The sequence below is a fragment of the Aquarana catesbeiana genome, linkage group LG06 (genome assembly GCF_042186555.1).
Source record: "Aquarana catesbeiana isolate 2022-GZ linkage group LG06, ASM4218655v1, whole genome shotgun sequence".
Classification (NCBI taxonomy): domain Eukaryota; kingdom Metazoa; phylum Chordata; class Amphibia; order Anura; family Ranidae; genus Aquarana; species Aquarana catesbeiana.
Window position 1 is genome coordinate 22,369,636 of NC_133329.1, and position 12,936 is coordinate 22,382,571.

The following is a 12,936-nucleotide window of genomic DNA, read 5'->3' on the forward strand; positions in this document are numbered from 1 at the left end:
GAGAAATTCACTATCAAAATGGCAAACTCCTCATATTCCCTGATTACTCTATTATAGGGGTGGGTGAACAGTTCGGCCCGAGCATAAGTTCGGGCTGAACTGTAGCTGTTTGGATGTTCGATGAACAGCTGAACAAACGGGTCATTCAACCATTATTTGCCTCCCCCCCGAACCAACCACAATGCATTGTGGTGCTGAACAGTGCATTGCAAGCCCTGATTGGCTGAAGCAGTGAAAGCTTCAGCCAATCAGGGCACAAAGCACTGTCAGAGTCATGTCATCATGACTTTATCCAATCATGGCTCATTCTCGCCCCACAGTATAAAAGTATTCTTTCAATGGCAGCCATTTTCAATGTTATTTTGGCTTGGAGAGAGATAGAACACAGCTCTGTTCAGTGCTATTAGTTAGTTAGTGTGCTATACTGTGCTATTTTGTTTCAATTGTCAGTGTAGAATATTAGTTTAGTGTCAGTCTAGGGATAGTGTGAGTGTAGTGAGGAGGACCATCATTCAGCTTTGCATAGTGAGTAGCTAGAGTAGGGACAGCTCAGACAGTTTCACTGTAGTGTAGTGAGACCGTGTCATTCATGCATACATTAGTGTAGAGTAGAGACAGCTCAGATAGTTTCAGTGTAGTGTAATGAGACCATGTCAGTAATCTTTACATTAGTGTATAGCTAGTGTAGGGACAGTTTAGATAGCGTCAGTGTAGTAACGGTTGAACATCGTCTATTTGATTGTGTTACTGCCAGTTTAATGCCATATAGTTTTGTGTGTGTTACTGCTAGTTTAACGCCATATAGTTTTGTGTGCGTTACTGCCAGTTTAACGCCATTTATTTCTGTGTGAGTTACTGCCAGTTTAATGCCATATATTTCTGTGTGTCACTGTATGTTTGGCACATTATATTGCAGTATACTGTATTATAGTGTATCCATTAAGTGTGCCTGTGTAGTGTGAGTACTCAAATTAAAGTGCACCAAACACCTCTTTACATTGATTGAAGCGCATCCACGTACTGATTCCAACTTCTTCTTTATTTGCTTATAGGCATCGCCCCCTCCCTCCCAATAATGTCTGGGAGGACAACAAGGAGAGGCAGACGTTCCTTTGGCACTGTAAAGGGGGCCAGCAACAAATGTGTCCACAGGCAAAGGTGGACATGTTGGTCAGTCCTCAGGCAGGGCATCATTTCCTCTGTTTAGTGAGTTTATCCATGCAATCCAGCCACAGCATGCAGAGGAGGTGGTGAACTGGCTTACTAAACCTTCCTCATCCTCCTCATCCTCTGTCACACAAGCAGAGACAAGTGTGCAGTCCCCTGCAGTTGCCAGAGTGGATAAACATGCCTCCTTGTCCACATCTATTCCTGCCATAGCCCCAACATCAGCCATTGAGGAGTCGGCTGAGTTATTTGACCACAGCGTTAGCCATTTGCTCCTTGATGATGCCCAGCCATTACTGGATTCAGATGTTGGTTCTGAGGTTGAGGATAACAGGAACGTGAGCCTAGAGAGAGGGATGAACACTGGTAGACAAATTGGCATTAGCGTATTGCCAAGTTGTCTCCAGTGGTAATGATGGAGATGGAGGAGATGGAGATGATGATGATGATGAGGTCACTGATACGACTTGGGTGCCAGATAGAGCAGAGGAGGAAACTGAAGGTGAGGCGTCACAACCCCAAGGAGGCTGACATCAAGAAAAAGTAGAGAGAAGCCACCCTATTCCATCACATTCTGCAGCTGTTATCTCCCGGCCCACTCCCCAAAGCTCAGCTGTCTGGGCCTTTTTCAGCACAACTGCAGCACATCAAACGTGGCAAAAACACCAACCATATGCATATCATTGCAATTTTTTTGCCTTCATCAAGAACACCTCTATGGGGTTATGGTGGGAAGGCGCCCCCAACACCAAAAGAGTAATTTTTCTGCACCTGTTTGACAGGTGCATATCATTGCAATTTTTTACAGCAAGGCCAAATCTTGCTTTCATTAAGAGTACCTCTATAGGATTACGGTGCCACCAAAACCCAAAGACCAATTTTTACGCACCCGTTACTTCTATACAAAGTCAAAGTGACACCAGAATGTATCCAAAAAATCACTAATCTTGTTTCCAGTGCACTACATTGTGGCCTCAACAAACACTGGCTCCCAAGCTGTTGCTGAGCAAAATAAAGGCAGCTTGCAGAGAAAATGTAATTTTTTTTTTTACTTTATAAATGCAATTATTGCTGTAGCAACTTCTAGATATGGTACAGATCTGCCAATTTACAGGTAGACTAAGGGAACCCCCCAGGCAATATATTGGAAGGAATTTTTCATGTTTAGTCTTTCACTTTAAAAATTAAAAAATCACTGCTCATTTAAAAATGACGTTTTTCACAAACTTTTTTTTATTGATACATGTCCCCCAGGGCAGGACCCGGACCCCTATAACCATTGTATGCCCAATTACTTGCACATAAGCCTTCAAAATGAGCACTTTTGATTTTTGATTCGGGTCCAAACTTTTGCAGTGTTCGGAAGTTCTGGTGCAAACTGAACAGGGGTCTGTTCGGCCCATCCCTACTCCATTACTCCATTTACTGCATTGAGACGCAGAAACTCAGGAAGTCCTTTGATCAAGTGAAGGCAGCATTGTGGGCCCGCAACATTCTGTACAGTGTCCTTTAAGACACAATTCCCCAAATATAAAACCCTTATTTCCATAACCCTGTCAAAGCCCCAAAAAAAAAAAGAAAAGAGAGAAAAAAAGAAAAGAAAACAGAGACATTATTTTATAATCTCATGTCCAGGTACCAGTCTAGAATTATCTACCCAAGGTTTCCACATCCTTTCAATGTTACCTGCACACCCCCTCCCCTCATAGGCAAGTCTCTCTCTCTTATTAACATATTGTTTACCACTTCTAACCAGTCTGCGTGAGAGGGCGGCAAGGAGACCATCCAACCAGAAATAAGGAACTTACGCGTTGGACATAAGTTTCTGTCCGAAAATCCAAAAATTTGAAAAAACTGAAATCCAAAAATTTCTAAATGATAACGAAATAATAATAACTTAAATGAACATAAATTAATTAATAACTATTAAATTATAGGTATTGGAATTTCCTTTCAAATTTGGCTGTTAGTGAACACATACGTATTTATCTCAAGTTACAAATTATCCGAAATAACGAATGCTGCATCTAAACAAATGGAACCAAACAAATTAATAATAAATAATAATAATATGTTTTTATTATTATTTTTATGATGGCATTTGTTATTTCGGATAATTCTAACTATAGATAAATTTGTATTCGTTACATTCACTAACAGCCAAATTTGAAAGGAAATTCCAATTCCTATAATTTAATAGTTGGTAATAGTTAAGTTATTATTAGTTAGTTATTACTTCAGATTTTCACATTTTCGGGTTTTCAGATTTTCGGAATTTTGAATTTACGAATATTCGGAAAAATCTGTTAAACAGGTTTTCATTATTTCGGATATTTCAGAATAAACAAATTTGTTGAAATTTGTTAAAAAAAACACATTTTAGAAGGAAATGAATTCTTCATGTCTACAAAATAATGCCAAAGACAATCCTTGACTAAAATCAGAGGTGTCGACATGAGTTGCCCTACCCCAAAAAGCCATACTGTCTACACCCCAAGAAAAAAAAATGATATTAAAAGATTACCGCAGCTTCTGCTTTGCAAAACAGCATACCTGTATGTACATACATAAAAGGACAATTTTTTCCAAGAAAATTGTTTAGTTTTTTACATAATGTTACATAGTTGCTAAGAATGAATAAAGACACCAGTCCATCTAATCCAACCTGTGTATGTGTGTAAAGAAAAAAAATCACTATACTTGCCTGTTCTGCAGACAAACCGGTCCGGTCCCAAGCTGTGCTGTCAGCGGCAGCTTCAATGTGTAGTAAGAGAGGCAGCCGACAACAGAAGCTCCATAGTAACTCTATGAGTGACGTCACTTCCCAGGCATTTCCCAGCTGTTGTCTGTTGTTTCCTGCACAAAGAGGGCACCACTGCGGTTGCAGAACAGGTAAGTATAGCAATTCTTTCTTTATAGGGCTAGATAGATTAGGCTTATGCCCCGTACACACGGTCGGATTTTCCGATGGAAAATGTCCGATCGGAGCATGTTGTCGGAAATTCCGACCGTGTGTGGGCTCCATCGGACAATTTCCATCAGATTTTCCGCCACACAAAGTTTGAGAGCAGGATATAAAATTTTCCGACAACAAAATCCGTTGTCGGAAATTCCGATCGTGTGTACACAAATCCGACCGACAAAGTGCCACGCATGCTCAGAATAAATAAAGAGATGAAAGCTATTGGCCACTGCCCCGTTTATAGTCCCGACGTACGTGTTTTACGTCACCACGTTCAGAACGATCGGATTTTCCGACAACTTTGTGTGACCGTGTGTATGCAAGACAAGTTTGAGCCAACATCCGTGGGAAAAAAATCCTAGGATTTTGTTGTCGGAATGTTCGAACAAAGTCCGACCGTGTGTACGGGGCATTAGAATGTGGCTGAGAGTAGATTTAAAGTTAATCAGGTTTTGCCTTTATTTCCACTTTAAATGACTGGAAACAAGTAAGGTTTGTACAAACCAAGAGAGTGAAGAAGAATAAGACACCGGAGCATAGGCTTTCTTTAGGTTTATTGATGATAATGGTGCAAAAAGATACAAGACATTTTTACTAAAATGTTATACCTGATTGCATTTTCCTCTTTGTTTTTTTTATTTTATTAAGTAACAAGATGTCCTAATGGTTAAGATATTCTGCGCTGCTATCATATCGCAATGGTTGGACATCTTTTGACCCTGTTTCTACATATCAAAAGTTAGACATTTCTTACCTATCTAAAATGAAAACCCAGCAAATTAATTTAAAACACAAGCAATCCTGAGACTTATGCTGGCCATACACTATACAGAAAATCGGCCGAACCCATTTTCGAAAAACGAACGTTCAACCGTGACCGCAAACGATCGTGCCATCATATAATGACCGATAATCTGTTCAGTGGACATGAATAAATAATTTTGTGTTCGTTTTTTTACATATACCTAGTGCAGGCAGTTCGGACGGGAAACACATTAACCTTGCAATTTATCGTACGTTCGGCAGAAATTTTCCAAACATGCCGTTCGTTTTTTTTCCACAAAAACGTCACAAACGATTATCGATTTGTACCCACTAACTTGCCGAAAAACGAACGAAGTGTCCATACGAATGATTTTTCGGCCGATTTTTCGTATAGTGTATGGCCAGCATAACAATATTGATGTGTAGTTTATGGTGTGGAACTGATTCTGGACAGAGTTTTTCGAAGAGCTCCTTTCAGGTCATTGTTTCTCAAGCTGTATATAATCGGGTTTAAGAGAGGGGTGATAACCGTGTAAAATACAGAAATCAGTCTGCCTGCCAGAAAATCCTTAGTTTTGAGTTGAAAGTAGTTGAAAAAACCAGCCCCATAAAAAATGAAGACCACTGTGAGATGAGAACTGCAGGTGGAGTAAGCTTTCCGTCTTCCTTCCTTCAGTGTAATTTTCAGGATGGCTTTAAAAATGTAAACGTAGGAGAGAAAAGTAACGAGAAAGCTAGTGACTCCAAGAATTATAGTTTCTAAATAAAAAAGCAAAAAATTTAGGAATGTGTCAGAACGTGAGAGTTGAATCATCTGATATATTTCACAGAATAAGCCTGGGATGGTGGCGGGGTCAGGGAAGGCCAGTCGTAGCAAACAAAGTGTGTGTACCAAGATAAATATAAATCTGTAGACCCATAAAAAGAATGCTATCTGAACACACAAGTGAATGTTTATCATGGTCCTATACTGCAAAGGATGACAAATGGCAACATAGCGATCAAAGGACATCACTGTAAGTATGGAGGACTCAGTGCTGGCAAACCAAGTGAAGAAGAAGACCTGGGTGATACAAGATGAGTATGAAATCTGATTCTTTCCAGTACAGATAGCAAAAAAAAATTGAGATGAAGACACAGAGGGGATGAGGATGTCTAAAACTGAGAGGTTCCCCAAGAATAAATACATGGGAGTCTGCAGGTGCAAGTCTGAGGCCACCAAGAAAATGATGAGGAAATTCCCAACCAGTGTGGCCACATAGATGAGGAGGATCAGCAGAAATACCGGGATCTGAAAATCTTTGAGGTCTGACAGGCCAAGCAAAATTAATTCAGGCTGAGAAGTTTGATTTCCCATCATAACCAAATAATTTAAGAGGGAGCTATAATGTGAGGGTTCAGGAAGACTGGAGAATACACCATTCACTACACTGTAAAGGATCATTCACAGCAATGCAAAAAAAGTGTATATTTACTGTATATATGTAATATACTGTATGTAGAGGAAAAGGTATACAGCACCTGCTGAAGAGGATGAGTGCCAGCAACCAGAGCCCTGCCCTCCAAGCTATCTTTATTAGACAGTCCAACAGAGGGGTTGCAGTGTATAAATTATAAAAGGTTTAAAGTATAAAAGTTCAAAAATAGCAATACATAATGGTGACAGTATAAGGCAGATCCACTGTAACAATTATAAACAGTCAATCAATCATGAATTAATACAAGTCAGATAAAACAAGATAACAAAGAGTAGAAAGCAGTGAGTTAACAATGACGGTTGCTGCGATACTCTCACATTCAATGAAGGAAGACGTCCTGTGAATACATGTGTGAACCTACAAGAAAAAAAAAAAAAAAAAACAGTATAAATCCAATTCAGTATTTAAACCAAATGGATATATATATATATATATATATATATATATATATATATATATATATATAGTCGGAGCCCTATGTCCAGGAGAGATGTGAACCACAACACGTCACAAGACTAACAACACAAAGTAGACCTGAAGTGTGCCCTGGTCTGCAGGATGGTATGCCAAGAGAAGGGGGCAAAAGTCCGGGTACCCCATTTCATGATGCTGCTGATGCCGCTCCAATGCAGGAGGAATGTCCAGAATATTGGCTGGGGTCAAGGCCTAAGTTGAGCAAGAGGATTCTAATGTGTCTGGTGAACTGATTACCGCTTAAAGGGTTAGTAGGGAAAGGTAGCAATAGGCTAGAGTCCAAGAGGTCAGAGAGATGAGCTAACATCTGATCTAGCCACTGTGCACCAGGCATTGTGAGTCTGGAATAGCTTTATATTTAGCCTGGGACCAGACTGTTGCATTTTTGGGCACTACGAGGTGCAGGATAATGTGATTCTGATGGCGTATCAGATCGCGTCTGCGTAGTACCTGACAACCGGGGCCAGTGATGGTGAGCTCGCTGGGACGTAAGAAGCCATAAAAGGCCAGGTAGATGGCTGCTTGGAGGACCAGGCTGGGCAGTAACCCGAAGGGGGAACATGACAGGATGGTAGACATGTCTCTGAAGATGGTGCTAGTGCCAGGTAGGCACTTGCTACTAGTTTTGGGGTTGCTGCCTGTGGATACTGCGTAGGATGGTTTTGACTGCGTGGGCAGAGAACAAGGATGGCTTGGTAGGGTCCTGTAAGGAGACAAAATGCTGGGTGCCAGCTAAGTAGAGTCTGATAGTATTATGTGAAAGAGCTAGCTGCGTGTTGTAGTATTATATTAAATCCAGGATGTGTTTTAAGATCTCCCAACACTGCCCCGGGGTTTGGGGCTAGGAACCTGCCATAGGAATCCCAGGCTGTACGATAGGCCTACAGGGTGTTGTGGGATAACGACTGATTTACAAGGGGGGTCGCATCGCATAGGTGTTGCTTTAATCCAGTGTCAGCTGTGACCAAGGTGGGATAAGAGATGTGGTTGGGTTGGTTCCAGGTTCCTACGAGAAGAATGACACAAGGTTAAAGTGGGATAGTGCATCGGCCGAGTCTTTGCACTTGCCCGAGTTATAGCTGCAGTGCACTTTGAATTGATGCTGCAGGGATAGTTGCACCAGCCTGCGCCGGAAGGACATGATTGCTAGCGATTTGGACCTGCCTATATTTATGATATTAGCTGTGGCCTGAATGTCTGTGGCAAAACGTCACTGTTTGCTCTGCCCAGGTGCTGCCTCAGACTTGAGCTGTAGTCACAATGGGGTAGAGTTCTAATAGTGAGAAGGACTGACTGAACCTGAGGATCAGGAGGATTTATGGTTGCCATGGCTCTGCAAGCAATGATGGCCAAAAATTGCCACAAAGCCTGTAGAGACTGCAGCGTTCGTAGCTACCCGAGGTGACGAAGAGGATGCTGACGGAATGAACATTGATATGTCATTACAGTTTGTGAGAAATTTGTCCCACATTGACTGCTGCTGTGTCTAGCCTAGGAATTTGGTCGGGATCTTGCACCTGCAAGAGGAAACTAAGAGGCGTGAGATGAAGGACGGTCCTTGAGGGATGATCCTCATGGCAAAATCGAGTTTGCCCAGCAAGTATTGTATCTGTCTCTTGGTAAACCCTCGAGTAAAGGTAAAGGTGTGAACGACCGACCTGATGCGGGTCAACTTGTCGGGAGGCAGGCTGGCCTGCATGGACTGTGCATCGAGCGTGACACACAAGAAGGTGATGGACGGTGCCGGGCATTCCACTTTATTCTCTGCTATGGGCACATTAAATTACCAAATACCCCTCTTAAGCTGCCAACGTCTGCTGGGGACCCACTGGGTATTTAGATGCGCGGGAAGTCATTGAGATAGTGGATGACTTTCTGGCAATGTGCCTGATGTGACAGGGTCTAGGAAAGGGACTGGGCAAAAGTATCTAATGTTTTTTCTAGTACCAAATGACAATTTGGTGACAAAATAATATAAGCCTTTTCACTTGATCCCTATGCCATTGCTAGAGGGATGGAAAGGGTTTGAGATGTCCTCTTTGAACCGCCAAGCGCCTACTCCTATACTAATGATGGCTTGAATGGCTAGGTCGACTGACGAATGCTTAAGGGAAAATTCTTCTGAGGGTATTAGGGAGTTCAAACTTGGGATGAGAGAACAATGAGGTGCAGACAATTCAAACTAATTAAGTTTATTAGAATACATGCACTCGGCAAGTCCTATAGGGCTGACTCTCCAGACGGTTAAAGGTGACTTGGATAAGGGCCGATCGTATACCCCCGGTCCAGTTTAGTTTGTAACAAGATGCCAATGGCTGACTCGTTGGTGGCAGCTGAGAGTAGATTCTTGTGGTCGTGTGGGGCATCGTGATGAGGCCGGTGTGGAATCCTGAGGTGCATCCCTGCACGAGGAAGGTGGCCAGGGAGGGAGTTGGTCAGGGAGGATAGGTAGAACCCGAGCCACCCGACATGCATGCGGCCTAGTCATGATGTATTTAGCTGCTTAATGCCGCCCGTTAGTAATGGTGAGGTTTGTAGCACTGAGAATTCAAATCATAGTGCCGATGATGCGACTAGACTCGGATCAGGCTGTTGGTGAGAGTAACGGTGGTGTTAGTAGCAGGTGTGTTGTCTGTAGGGGGTGTGGATGGGGGGTTTGTAGTGCCGAGGATCCAAATAATTTGTGCCGATGATGCGACTAGACTCAGATCGGGCTGTCAGTGTTTTGTAATGCCGTCACTACTCCCCACCCCCTCTGACGTTACGTGACATCAAGTAACTACGTTTGACTCGAACATCGGGCTCATCCCTACTAAACACACAACCATTAATGTCTAAACTACTGGCAACAAAAGTGAGTACACCCCTAAGTGAAAAAGTCCAAATTGGGCCTAAAGTGTTAATATTTTGTGTGGCCACCATTATTTTCCAGTACTGCCTTAACCCTCTTGGGCATGGAGTTCACCAGCGCTTCACAGGTTGCTATTGGAGTCCTCTTCCACTCCTCCATGATGACATCACAGAGCTGGTGGATGTTAGAGACCTTGCGTTCTTCCGCCTTCCATTTGAGGATGCCCCACAGATGCTCAATAGAGTTTAGGTCTGTAGACATGCTTGGCCAGTCCATCACCTTTACCCTCAGCTTCTTTAGCAAAGCAGTGATCATCTTGGAGGTGTGTTTGGGATCATTATCGTGTTGGAATATTGCCCGGCGGCCCAGTCTCCGACGGGAGGGGATCATGCTCTGCTTCAGTATGTCACAGTACATGTTGGCATTCATGATTCCCTCAATGAACTGTAGCTCTCCGGTGCTGGCAGCACTCATGCAGCCACAGACCATGACACTCCCACCACCATGCTTGACTGTATGCAGACACACTTGTCTTTGTACTCCTCACTTGGTTGCCGCCACACACGCTTGACACCATCTGAACCAAATAAGTTTATCTTGGTCTTATCAGACAACAGGACATGGTTCCAGTAATCCATGTCCTTAGTCTGCATGTCTTCAGCAAACTATTTGTGGGCTTTCTTGTGCATCATCTTCAGAAGAGGCTTCTTCTGGGACAACAGCCATGCAGACCAATCTAATGCAGTGTGGTCTGAGCACTGACAGGCTGACCCCCCCCCTTTCAACCTCTGCAACAATGCTGACAGCACTCATAGGTCTATTTCCCAAAGACAACCTCTGGATATGACGCTGAGCATGTGCACTTAACTTGTTTGGTTGACCATGGTGAGGCCTGTTCTGAGTGGAACCTGTCCTGTTAAGCCGCTGTATGGTCTTGGCCACCGTGCTGCATCTCAGTTTCAGGGTCTTGGCAATCTTCTTATAGCCTAGGCCATCTTTATGTAAAGCAACAATACTTTTTTTCAGATCCTCAGAGAGTTCTTTGCCATGAGATGCCATGTTGAACTTCCAGTGACCAATATGAGAGAGTGAGAGTGATAACACCAAATTTAACACACCTGCTCCCCATTCACACCTGAGACCTTGTAACACTAATGAGTCACATGACACTAGGGAGGGAGAATGGCTAATGGGCCCAATTTGGACATTTTCACTTAGGGGTGTACTCACTTTTGTTGCCAGTGGTTTAGACATGGCTATGTGTTGAGTTATTTTTAGGGAACAGCAAATTTACACTGTTATACAAGCTGTACACTCACTACTTTACATTGTAGCAAAGTGTCATTTCTTCAGTGTTGTCACATGAAAAGATATAATATATATATATATATATATATATATATATATATATATATATATATATATATATATATATACAGTGGGGACAGAAAGTATTCAGACCCCCTTAAATTGTTCACTCTTTGTTATATTGCAGCCATTTACTAAAATCATTTAAGTTCATTTTTTTCCTCATTAATGTACAAACAGCACCTCATATTGACAGAAAAACACAGCATTGTTGACATTTTTGCACATTTATTAAAAAAGAAAAACTGAAATATCACATGGTCCTAAGTATTCAGACCCTTTGTTCAGTATTTAGTAGAAGCCCCTTTTGATCTAATACAGCCATAAGTCTTTTTGGGAAAGATGCAACAAGTTTTTCACACCTGGATTTGGGGATCCTCTGCCATTCCTCCTTGCAGATCCTCTCCAGTTCTGTCAGGTTGGATGGTAACCGTTGGTGGAAGGTCATTTTTAGGTCTCTCCAGAGATGCTCAATTGGGTTTAAGTCAGGGCTCTGGCTGGGCCATTCAAGAACAGTCACGGAGTTGTTGTAAAGCCACTCCTTCATTATTTTAGCTGTGTGCTTAGGGTCATTGTCTTGTTAGAAGGTTTCAGCCCAGTCTGAGGTCCTGAGCACTCAGGAGAAGGTTTTCATCCAGGATATCCCTGTACTTGGCCGCATTCATCTTTCCCTCAATTGCAACGGCCAGCTCTAGGAAGGGTTCTGGTCGTCCCAAACATCTTCCATTTAAGGATTATGGAGGCCACTGTGCTCTTAGGAACCTTAAGTGCAGCAGAATTTTTTTTGTAACCTTGGCCAGATCTGTGCCTTGCCACAATTCTGTCTCTGAGCTCTTCAGGCAGTTCCTTTGACCTCATGATTCTCATTTGCTCTGACATGCACTGTGAGTTGTAGGGTCTTATATAGACAGGTGTGTGGCTTTCCTAATCAAGTCCAATCAGTATAATCAAACACAGCTGGACTCATATGAAGGTGTAGAACCATCTCAAGGATAATCAGAAGAAATGGACAGCACCTGAGTTAAATTTATGAGTGTCACAGCAAAGGGTCTGAATACTTACGACCATGTGATATTTCAGTTTTTCTTTTTTTAATAAATCTGCAAAAATGTCAACAATTCTGTGTTTTTCTGTCAATATGGGGTGCTGTGTGTACATTAATGAGGAAAAAAATGAACTCAAAGCGGGGTTCCACCCAAATTTTGAACATCATCTCTATGCATTCTCTTCCTTGCCTAGATGCTGACATGCTGTGTAAAAAAATTTAAATCGCCGTAATTACCTTTTTTTTTCGAATCTTCTTAGCATTTCCTGGTTTTCCTCCCATGGGAGTAGGCGTGTTTCTAGCCTCTCCCAGACCTCCCACAGTCCCCTGGGAGCTAGTCTCAGGCTTCCCAGCATGCATTGTGCAACAGCGTCATCACAACATCTCGGTGAATGCTGGGAGCACAGCATTCACCGCATCCAGGAAATACATGCTTGTGGGCTTCAAATGCCCACAATGAAGATGGAAACTGCCTTCAGTGAATTTTATAAGTTATTCTTTACAACGAAATCGGACACAGGCGGACTTATTACACAGAACATGTGAGTAGATAATCATGAGAAGAAAAGTTTGTGGATGAACTCCAAAAATAAAAAACGATAGATAGGTGGACCCCCCGCTTTAAATGATTTTAGCAAATGGCTGCAATATAACAAAGAGTGAAAAATTTAAGGGGTCTGAATACTTTCCGTCCCCACTGTATATATATATATATATATATATATTGTATATTAGTTGATTTTTAATGTTTGCACAGAATTATAAAAAAAATGAATATAAAAATGTGTATCTCTGCTCCTTTACTGTAAGACATATTACAATGAAT

At 42.2% G+C, this 12,936-nt stretch overlaps 1 protein-coding gene across 1 annotated transcript; it reads right to left on the reverse strand.

Annotated features, from left to right (window-relative positions):
* Nucleotides 1–5,321: 5,321 nt before the first annotated feature.
* Nucleotides 5,322–6,251, reverse strand: LOC141147523 (olfactory receptor 7C1-like). The gene has a single exon (XM_073634757.1). It carries the CDS (start codon nt 6,249–6,251, stop codon nt 5,322–5,324), a length of 930 nt encoding a protein of 309 aa, XP_073490858.1.
* Between the last annotated feature and the right edge of the window lie 6,685 nt (nt 6,252–12,936).

Bases quoted from the DNA above. Each gene is read 5' to 3' on its own strand.
- LOC141147523 (XM_073634757.1), bottom strand. From the start codon at position 6,251: ATGGGAAATCAAACTTCTCAGCCTGAATTAATTTTGCTTGGCCTGTCA.